At 51.3% G+C, this 11,236-nt stretch overlaps 1 protein-coding gene across 6 annotated transcripts in view; it reads left to right on the forward strand.

Moving 5' to 3' along the window:
- The window catches only part of LOC146257837 (uncharacterized), a 41,228-nt gene extending 30,341 nt beyond the window's left edge, over window positions 1-10,887 (forward strand). For all 6 annotated transcript variants that reach the window (XM_084675025.1, XM_084675022.1, XM_084675026.1 and 3 more), the window contains 4 exons: window positions 659-734; window positions 2,862-3,044; window positions 4,185-4,388; window positions 9,613-10,887. In XM_084675025.1, the coding sequence (XP_084531151.1) occupies window positions 659-734; window positions 2,862-3,044; window positions 4,185-4,388; window positions 9,613-10,062 (913 nt within the window). In that variant the 3' untranslated portion in view covers window positions 10,063-10,887. The remainder of the gene's footprint in view (window positions 1-658; window positions 735-2,861; window positions 3,045-4,184; window positions 4,389-9,612) is intronic.
- Window positions 10,888-11,236: the final 349 nt, after the last annotated feature.

Below are 11,236 nucleotides of genomic sequence, written 5' to 3' on the forward strand. Positions count from 1 at the left end.
CTCTCTCTCTCTGTCTCTCTCTGTCTCTCTCTCTCTCTCTCTCTCTCTCTCTCTCTCTCTCTCTCTCTCTCTCTCTCTGTCTCTCTGTCTCTCTCTGTCTCTCTCTCTCTCTCTCTCTCTCTCTCTCTCTCTCTCTCTCTCTCTCTCTCTCTCTCTCTCTCTCTCTCTCTCTAACACCTTGGACTGTCTCTTCATCCACTCTTTCCTATAGTCAGTCAACCTCCCCTCCTCTCCTCTCTCGCTGACAGCTCTAATTGTCTCCTTAGAGCTTCTCTGATGCTGTGGGTTTGGCTGCCAGGCTTGTTTGTGTGCTATTATTGGTTGTTTTGCCATGGAGACTTAGTGGTGTGTGTGTGTGTGTGTGTGTGTGTGTGTGTGTGGTGTGTGTGTGTGTGTGTGTGTGTGTGTGTGTGTGTGTGTGTGTGTGTGTGTGTGTGTGTAGGGGGGGGTGATGTGAGTACCCCAGGGCCAACAGCATTCGTGAGTCTGAGATTAACTGTTTGCAGTAGCAGATGGGTGACAGCCTGTCTCCAGTGGGTCCTGCAGTCATAAATATGTAATCATCAGAGATTACTGTTTTGTTTTTTTGTAACCAAGATCATTGACTGTCCTGTGTGTGTGTGTGTGTGTGTGTGTGTGTGTGTCTCTGTTTTAACAGTGAACAGATGATAGTGGACCATCGTAGGGCCCTGATCAAAATGGAGGTGGACTTCTCCCAGGACATCAGGACAAAGGTAACACTCGGTAGCATCCTAACGTAACCTCCTTATCTCCTTCAGCCTACCTACAGTAGCGTCCTAACCTAGCCTCCTTATCTCCTTCAGCCTACCTACAGTAGCGTCCTAACCTAGCCTCCTTATCTCCTTCAGCCTACCTACAATAGTGTCCTAACCTAGCCTCCTTATCTCCTTCAGCCTACCTACAGTGGCATCCTAACCTAGCCTCCTTATCTCCTTCAGCCTACCTACAGTGGCATCCTAACCTAGCCTCCTTATCTCCTTCAGCCTACCTACAGTGGCATCCTAACCTAGCCTCCTTATCTCCTTCAGCCAACCTTGCATTCCTACATAGCATTCTATTCTTTAAACCTTCCATGAGAATGTAGTAACACATTAGACCCTTCTGGGTCTGTGTTACTTGTCCTTTCACGTTAGTGGTGATGTAAAAAAGGAGGCTAGAAAAGTAGTCTTCTGAAAGGGATTGGGATGTGGCCCAAACCATTGTCATTATACAGGGAGGGGTCGGGCGCTCTAGCCCTGAGGAGGTTGGGATGGTGCTGTAAAGTCTGTTTCACACTCCAGTACAGATACACACACACAAACACACACAAACGCACGCACACACGCTCTCACACACCCAAAGAAATGTGTTTTTTATTAGGTTTCTGTGTGGGGTCTCTTTTCCTCTGAAGACTTGCACGGCAGAAGTAAACGGGAAGGGTGTCCTTCAGTTCCCAACATCAGACACACACACACACACACACACAGGGCTGCACGCACACGCACACACACAGACATGCTTTTAGACACGGCACGCTCAAAAGCAATCTAGTTCCTCTGGTTTCCTGACCCTCAAACAGACTCAAACCCATGGAGAAGGAAGTGGTATCACTGTCACACACGCACACACGCACACACACTCACACACACACACTCACGCACACACACACACACACACACACGCCACACCCCTGCTCCTCACAGAGACACTCACCCGACTAAAGGGAAGCGGTTTATCTGTCTGTTGTTGGCGCAAATACACTCACACATATACACACACACATACACATTATAATTTAGAAACACACCACAAGTACTATGTGCTCAACTCATGTACACACATTTTTACACGTCAGCTATATACACACAAACACACAACACACACACCCCTACTGCCCTCACACGCAGTTTGTCATCTCTCCCTGCCTGTTGGGAAACATGGTGGCCTTGGCCAAGCCTGACTAAAAATACACGACACGCCACCAGTTCCACCATTGTTTTTCCTAACAGGCCCAGTGTTTAATGTCTCCAGCAGTACAATACAGGACTGACTGCCAGCTTGGCTCACCCAAAACACACCAGGACCCAATGTTGTGTTGGTACTGTAAGCACTGGAACATATTTGTATTCGAGGGGTGTGTGTGTATGCATGTAAGCGTGTGTTTGAACCACGTGTGTGTGGTGTTGGGTGTTGGTGGTGGCAAAAGTACAGACATCGTTAAACATCATACTCGTGTTTAAAAATACTCTGGCAAAAGTACTGACTACACTTTTTCACTCAAGTTAAAATAAAAAAGTGTGGGCTAAAAAGTATTCATCATTACTACCTCTTGGACCTCACATCATATGAATACATAAAGACTTTACAGACACGCAGCGCCAGGAATCCTTTTTGACGCCAACAATTTCAAATATGTCCTTCATATATGGCCGTGGGTGACGAGGAGTATAGCGAAGCCTAAAGCAGAGTACATTAAAACACAGCGGAGTACAGTACAGTCGAGTATAGTCCTCATCAAGTAGTCATGAATGATTTTTGAAAACATTGTGCAAAATAAAACTAAAAAATATTTCAAAACTGTTTCAAAACCTTTTTTTGAAAATATTTTTTTCAACCTTCACCATTTTCTTTTCCAATTTTGTTGAAAATATTTTTTTTATAATTTTTTATTTATTTTTACATATTTTAGGGAAAAAATAAATGTGAAAATATTATTAACAAAACTTTTTTCACACACAGTGAAAGGAGAGGAGAAGAAAACAGATAACCCTAAAACTGAATAAAGCAGAGCAGAGTATAATAAAGTACAGAATCTACTTAAGTACAGTAACAAAGTATTTGTACTTGGTTACTTCCCATAGCTGGACGCAGCGCTTGAGGAGGCAGCTACCCAGAATGCCGTGCATCTGAGGGAGCGGGAGGCGGAGCTTCGGAGGGAGGCAGAGCTTTGGAAGGAGGCGGAGCTTGAGCTGGTGATTGATAACGAGAAGAACCAGTTACTGATGCAGCAGTACCGGAAACAGAACCAACAGCTGCAAAGAAAGGTACACACACACACACACACACACGTCGAGATACGTATCAACATGGTGAGTATCTTGTTAACTCTTTCTTTCTATCCACCCCACACACCCCTTCCAATTCACCACCACTCTCCATCTGCATCACTTGTTTTTCTGTCTTCTCTCCCCTCCCTGTGTCTTCTCTGCCCTCCCTGTGTCTGTCTGTCCTCCCTGTGTCTGTCCTCCCTGTGTCTGTCTGTCCTCCCTGTGTCTGTCTGTCCTCCCTGTGTCTGTCCTCCCTGTGTCTGTCTGTCCTCCCTGTGTCTGTCCTCCCTGTGTCTGTCCTCCCTGTGTCTGTCCTCCCTGTGTCTGTCTGTCCTCCCTGTGTCTGTCCTCTCTGTGTCTGTCCTCCCTGTGTCTGTCCTCCCTGTGTCTGTCCTCCCTGTGTCTGTCTGTCCTCCCTGTGTCTGTCTGCCCTCCCTGTGTCTTCTCTCCCCTCCCTGTGTCTGTCTGTCCTCCCTGTGTCTGTCTGCCCTCCCTGTGTCTTCTCTCCCCTCCCTGTGTCTGTCCTCCCTGTGTCTGCCCTCCCTGTGTCTGTCTGTCCTCCGTGTGTCTATCTGCCCTCTCTGTGTCTGTCTGCCCTCCAGGAATTTCAGGCCACGACTCTCTTTGTTCCTAGGTGTAATGGCTGTCTGATCTGTGTACAAAGGTCCCATGGCCCTGTGGGGGGAGTGTGTGTGTGTGTGTGTGTGTCTGGTAGTCACTGGTAGAAGGGAGATGGAGGGTGGCGGCTTCACTGATCCAGAAGTGATGCTGAGGGCTTCTGCCTCTGTGGGCCCTAGGCTGGGATAGGGTACACCACACACACACACACGCACACACAACACACACACACACAGAGATTCAGACAAACGAGAGTTCTGTAGATCAGAGTGTAGAAAGGAGGGCAAGACAATGAGACAAAATAATCTGCAACTACATATAAAATCTGACTATATTTGTCTTTAACTGAGTGCCTGCAAATAAAATAAAAAACAGCTCCATGTCGATAATGTTTTAGTTGTTTCAGATTCTGAAATGCGTTATTAAATATGACAGCATGTGAACACACTGCAGACCACTGGCTTTCCCTGGGATGTCCTGTCTGATCTAACGGTCTGAGCGTGTGTGTGTGATCCCCAGTTGGAACAGTTGGATGATGAGTCTCAGCGCCTAGGCAACGCCACCTCTCGTTTGGGGGAGGAGCTACACCAGGAGAGGCGGGCCCAGGGGGAGGAGCTACATCAGGCCCTGCAGGACTCCCAGCAGCAGGCTGCGCTAGAGCAGAGCCAGTCCAGAGCTGAACTGCTGCTACTGAGGGAGAGGAACTCTGAACTGCTGGAGGAGGTGAGAGGAGAGGAGGAGGTGAGAGGAGAGGAGAGGAGGAGGTGAGAGGAGAGGAGGAGGTGAGAGGAGAGGAGAGGAGGAGGTGAGAGGAGAGGAGAGGAGGAGGTGAGAGGAGAGGAGGAGGTGAGAGGAGAGGAGGAGGTGAGAGGAGAGGAGAGGAGGAGGTGAGAGGAGAGGAGAGGAGGAGGTGAGAGGAGAGGAGAGGAGGAGGTGAGAGGAGAGGAGAGGAGGAGGTGAGAGGAGAGGAGGAGGTGAGAGGAGAGGAGAGGAGAGGGGAAGGGAGGAGTGGAGGGAAGGGAAGGGAAGAGAGGAGAGAGGTAAAGGGAGGGAAAGAGATGAGAGAAGGGAGAACAAAGGAGAGAAGAGTAGGGGAGAGAGAAAGAGAGAGAGAGAAAGAGAGAGAGAGAAGGCTGGTTTGGAAGAAAGGAGTAGGGGAGAGAGAGAGAGGGCTGGTTTGGGAGAGAGGAGTAGGGGAGCGAGAGGGCAGTGGGAAGAGAGAGAGCGAGAGAGAGAGAAAGAGGGCTGGTTTGGGAGAGAGGAGTAGGGGAGAGAGAGGGCAGTGGGAAGAGAGAGAGCGAGAGAGAGAGAAAGAGGGCTGGTTTGGGAGAGAGGAGTAGGGGAGAGAGAGGGCAGTGGGAAGAGAGAGAGCGAGAGAGAGAGAAAGAGGGCTGGTTTGGGAGAGAGGAGTAGGGGAGCGAGAGGGCAGTGGGAAGAGAGAGAGCGAGAGAGAGAGAAAGAGGGCTGGTTTGGGACAGAGGAGTAGGGGAGCGAGAGGGCAGTGGGAAGAGAGAGAGCGAGAGAGAGAGCAAGAGGGCTGGTTTGGGAGAGAGGAGTAGGGGAGAGAGAGGGCAGTGGGAAGAGAGAGAGCGAGAGAGAGAGAAAGAGGGCTGGTTTGGGAGAGAGGAGTAGGGGAGAGAGAGGGCAGTGGGAAGAGAGAGAGCGAGAGAGAGAGAAAGAGGGCTGGTTTGGGAGAGAGGAGTAGGGGAGCGAGAGGGCAGTGGGAAGAGAGAGAGCGAGAGAGAGAGAAAGAGGGCTGGTTTGGGAGAGAGGAGTAGGGGAGCGAGAGGGCAGTGGGAAGAGAGAGAGTGAGAGAGAGAGCAAGAGGGCTGGTTTGGGAGAGAGGAGTAGGGGAGCGAGAGGGCAGTGGGAAGAGAGAGAGTGAGAGAGAGAGCAAGAGGGCTGGTTTGGGAGAGAGGAGTAGGGGAGAGAGAGGGCAGTGGGAAGAGAGAGAGCGAGAGAGAGAGCAAGAGGGCTGGTTTGGGAGAGAGGAGTAGGGGAGCGAGAGGGCAGTGGGAAGAGAGAGAGCGAGAGAGAGAGAAAGAGGGCTGGTTTGGGAGAGAGGAGTAGGGGAGCGAGAGGGCAGTGGGAAGAGAGAGAGCGAGAGAGAGAGCAAGAGGGCTGGTTTGGGAGAGAGTAGGAGGGAGCAAGCGGTGTGTCGGGAGGAATGAGGTTTTGTGAGAGAGACAGGGAGAGGAGATAAACAGAGCCACTGTGTGTGTGAGGGTGTGTGAGTGAGCGTGTGTATGTTGACACGCAGGCTCATGTCCCGGGGGGGGCGGTCTGAGGCTGCAGTCACGGAACTCCTCAGCTGTCTGTTTCTGGAATGGACACGCACGCACACATGCGCACATGCACACACACACACACACAAACAGACCTACTTTGACCTCAACCTCCTCTCCTCACAACCCAACTGTATAAGGCTCCTCGGAACACCCATGCACACAAACCCTCACACACACTCCCCTACTATAGCCACCCCTCCCTTTCCCTCCCTCCCTCCCTCCCTCCCTCCCTCCCTCCCTCCCTCCCTCCCTCCCTCCCTCCCTCCCTCCCTCCCTCCCTCCCTCCCTCCCTCCCTCCCTCCCTCCCTCCCTCCCTGCCTGCCTGCCTGCCTCCCTCCCTCCCTCCCTCCCTCCCTCCCTGCTTCCACCCCCCTATGGAGCTCCTGGATGGGGGGGTGTGGCCAGTCAGGTTGATCCACAGGGTCACTGTGTCCTCCTGTCAGTTTCACAGGTGACAGACTCCTTTATGTCAGACAGCCTCGTCTCTCTGGTCTGGTTTCTCCGGGGTCCTTGTCAGCTATGTCAAACGGCCCAATGGGCTTTTTTGTGCCGTGTCTTTCAAAGGGGTTGTACAGGACATTAGAGTCCATTTAGATCTGAATGTAAGATCAAATCAATACCTTTTGAGGGGGCGGCCCAGCGCTCAGACTATGTCATAACGACCTTCACCCTTTCTCTCACTCTTTCTCAGTTTCTTTGTCTCCCTCTCTCGCCGCTTTCACTCAAAGCCACGCTCCTGGCACCCCGAATAGATGTATTGATTCTGTGTGTGCACTCGTGGGCGTGTGTGTGTGTACGTGTGTGTGCTTGTGGTGTTGACAGATCGTTAGAGGAGAGCGATAATGGGCTCTTTGATCACATGAACTTGGGATTTTTCATGACCCCTCTGTTGCTAAGATACCATTGAAATATCAAAGCGACTTTGTAAGAACAACTGCCTTAGATTGGTGTTGCTCTTGCAGCTACATACACACACACACACTCACACACACTCACACGTTGCAACTGACTTAGATAGTAACTCGGAAGCTCTAACCCATAAAGGATTTCATCTAAACACAACATTTGGTCTTTGGTGAAATGTATGACCAAAGAGCGTGTGTGTGTGTGCCACGCTTCCCAGTGTGAAGGCGATTGTCCTCAGTTTGCTAATCGGATCCTCCTTGTGTGGAACATGATGTGGAAACACACAGAGGTTCACAACTTCCTCAACTAGCCCTTACAGCCACCAGACAGCGCTTGTCTTAACTAGCCCCTTACAACCACCAGACAGCGCTTGTCTTAACTAGCCCCTTACAGACTCCAGACAGCGCTTGTGTCCAAATCTCTGTCCTCTTTTCACATGTTCTTATCTGTAACCACTCTCTCTAACTCTCTCTTTCTTTCTTTTCTCCTCTCTGCTGTCTCTCTCTCCCACCTCCACGCGTCTTGTTTTTGTCTCTGTTCTTATTTCTCTCTCTCCATTTCTCTCCCTCTCTCTCTCTCTCTCTCTTTCTCTTCTCTCTCTCTCTCTCTCTCTCTCTCTCTCTCTCTCTTTCTCTCCCCCCTCTCTCTCTCTCTCTCTTTCTCTCCCCCTCTCTCTCTCTCTCTCTCCCTCTTTCTCTCTCTCTCTCTCTCTCTCCCTCTCTCTTCCTCTCTCTCTCTCTCTCTCTCTCTTCCTCTCTCTCCCTCTCTCTCTCTCTCTCTCTCTCTCTCTCTCTCTCTCTCTCCCTCTCTCCCTCTCTCTCTCTCTCTCTCTCTCTCTCTCTCTCTATCTCCCTCTCTCTTTCTCTCCCTCTCTCTCTCTCCCTCTCTCTCTCTCCCTCTCTCTCTCTCTCTCTCTCTCCCTCTCTCTCTCAATGTGCTCTTTTGCTCTGCTGAACACGGGGCAGGCTAGACAGGTACTAAAGGTCACCCTGTCTTGGAGAAATAACTTAAAACTCGACCTTCCACCTCTCACCAACGGTCATGGCCGCAAGGTGTAGTAAAAGTGCACGTGTGTGCGTGTGCATGAGAGAGAGAGAGTGGGCCACCGGTCAACACACATGTCTGTTTGTTCATTTGTGTGTACATTGTGTGTGTGTGTGATGGCAGTGTGATGTGGTTTTAAGTGCAGTGATTAAAACCAGGGGCGAGATGCGTGTGATTTACATGTAATACCCTGTAAGCCTCTGACTGGCAGGCCCTGGTGATGTGTCTCTGCTGCCAGGACAGCCATGGGATCTCCCTGACACACACGCCACACACACGCCACACACACGCCACGCACACGCCACGCACACGCCACACACACGCCACGCACACGCCACGCACACGCCACGCACACGCCACGCACACGCCACACACACGCCACGCACACGCCACACACACGCCACGCACACGCCACACACACGCCACACACACGCCAACCACAAGGCTTACATACTCATACAGTTGTTTATCATCTGGGGTCTGGGCAAGACCAGATATGGGCGCACACAAAGAGACAGACAGACAGACCCTCTCATAGTGTACAGACTGTAGTCAGTCTATGGTCATTGCATGCAGTTCCCTGTGTCTCCTATAGGGGGAGCCCTCCAGCCCTACAGGGCCCCAGTCAGAGCACGTGTGTGGGTGGCTCGTGTACAGATGATCCAGCCAGACAGTAATAGAGACAGTCTGGTCCATCTCTGCTCTGCACGACACACACACACACCACACCACAGTCCCTGATACCCTTAGTCTGTCAACTGTAATGGTATGTGTGTGTGTTTGTATGTAGAAGGGAGGCAGCTTTTCACCCTGGAGTGTGTTAAATTAGGCCCTGTTTCTCCCTCACACACACCCCAGAGTTGATCTTCAGTGGTATGGAACAGACCGACCTGGAAAGAGAGCCCATGGCACTGATTACAGTCTCGGATTCAACACCATGAGTGTACACACACGCACACACACAGACACATGCGTGCTGAAAGCATTTCAGTCGCACAGCACACTGACTCAACCCTCGACTTGTGTGTGTAAACACCGCATTTGCACTTTCACACACAAAGCTGCCTCTCCCTCCCTCCCTTTCTCTCAACCTCTCTCTCCCTCCCTCTCTCTTTCTCTCAACCTCTCTCTCCCTCCCTCTCTCTCTTTCTCTCAAACTCTCTCTCCCTCCCTCTCTTTCTCTCAACCTCTCTCTCCCATTCAAATGTATCATTCTCTCTATCCGTTTGTCCTGGTCTATCAGCCAGACCACTTATATTCTCCCATTTTCCAATTATTTCTGTTCATCATCTCTGCCTCTCTCTCTTCGCGTCTCCTCCTCTGGGTCTTTGTGACCGTCCTGCTGCGGTCCTGTTCGTCTGTCTGTGACCGTCCTGCTGCGGTCCTGTTCGTCTGTCTGTGACCGTCCTGCTGCGGTCCTGTTCGTCTGTCTGTGACCGTCCTGCTGCGGTCCTGTTCGTCTGTCTGTGACCGCGGTCTCCCTGACAGCGCCCTGATCTACACAACCGCAAGTCTCTTTCTGACCACAAAGCCTCTTGTTAGCCACGTTCTGCAGGTCATGTCTGTGTGACCGTGACCCCAAACTGGCTCCTCTCATGGACCTCCACGGCCACACAACTCCAGCTCTGGCCAACCACAGAGGAGGAAAACTTGTTTTGTATTTTTTTTTTTTTTGTGAGTCATGTCATCATGTTTCACACCCTCTCTAGGTGGCGTTCCTGCAGGAGACAGTGAGAAGGGAGTGTGAGGAGAGAGGGGAGCTCACCGCTGCTCTTACCCAGGCTAAGGCGCAGCTCCTGGGTCTGCAAGCCCCCATCGCCCCCTCGGGACTTTCCAACCCCCCGATCTCCCAGGACACACCCCCCCACCTGCACATGGACGCCTCTCTCCCCCGTCTCCCGCTCGCCCGCTCCGCCCAGGCTCCCCCGAACACTCTTAGACCCTCCCCCCCTCTCACGACCCGGGTTGGGCGAGACAGGGGGGGTGGGGGAAGGGGGGGGGGAGGAGCGGGGAGGAGTGTGGCATCCTGGCATGGCAGTGGGGGGAGAGAGGAGGAGAGGGGGGCAAGTAGAGGGGGAGGGGGGATGCTGCCCAGACTAAGTGCTGGTTCTGTGAACGAGGTCAAGCAAAAGGTCAAGCCAGTGATGGGGAGGAAGTAGGCGCTCACACACACAGACACACACACAGACACACAGACACACACACACAGGAGACACACCGGATCCAGAATCTGCACGCACAGCGGCAGGTGGACAAAGAAGTGCTACAGGACATGCAGCACAATGCAGTTTACAAACAAACACACAGACACATCCAGGCAACACTGCTCACACACCACCTCCCTCCCTAGACACAGCCTTCCTCCTGAACGCTCACGTTTTCTCACACACAATCAACCTCTCTTCACTTAGCTGTCACGCACCTGCTTCCTTACACACCCTTTCTCACACACCCTTGACAGGGGGAGGGGGAGCACATCCCCTGCCACCCGTAGAGACATACCAAGCCAAGAACTCTTTCACACGTAAACACACACAAACACACACACACGCAAAGACACACACACACTGAGCTTTTTCTTTTGATCTTGTGTTATTGACATCATTCACTCCATGCAAGGTCTTTCCATCTCCCTCCCTCCCTCCTCTCCTCTCCATTTGGGATGAGTTGGCACGGTTGGAGTAAAGGAGGAGTGTGCGTGGCATGGAACTCATTTCCGTGGTTACTGGCACACATGGAAAGCTTTTTGTCTGACCCCTCCCCCCCTTCTCTCTCTCTATACATCTCTCTGTCTCACATACACACAAGTACACACACGATGTGTTTATGGTTTGCTGCCATTTACTTGTTTACAACGACAATGATGGACACCCATGAATGCTAGCGTCCATCTCTAAGTCTCTCAGCTATGATGAACAATTCTGAGGATGACAAGGCGTTTTCTGAGATGTTTTGATCGATTAAAGATTCACTGAAAATCTTTTGATCGTTATTTTGACTGTTTTTTTCGACCACACTGGCACCAGCAAACACACAGGCGTTGTCGGTTTGGTTCGTTACCATGTCGACAGGATTTTGCGTAGGTGTGATCTCTATTTCTGTCCCACGATATTTGTATTGTGTCCTCTGACACTTTTTCTGCCCTGTCACATACGCACGCAGTTGGCATACATCTGTGGAATATTCCACCCTGCCTCCATGCTTGTTACACATCCATTGACATGTAGGCCCAAGGGCAAGATTCTAATTCTGTACATGTGTGTGTGTGTGTGTGTGTGTATGTGGAATGGCGAGCTCACACTCCTTCCAGATGCACTCTCGACCTTTGACCTC

This window comes from Hypomesus nipponensis, chromosome 15, assembly GCF_054491055.1.
Source record: "Hypomesus nipponensis isolate SF chromosome 15, ASM5449105v1, whole genome shotgun sequence".
Taxonomy (NCBI): Eukaryota; Metazoa; Chordata; class Actinopteri; order Osmeriformes; family Osmeridae; genus Hypomesus; species Hypomesus nipponensis.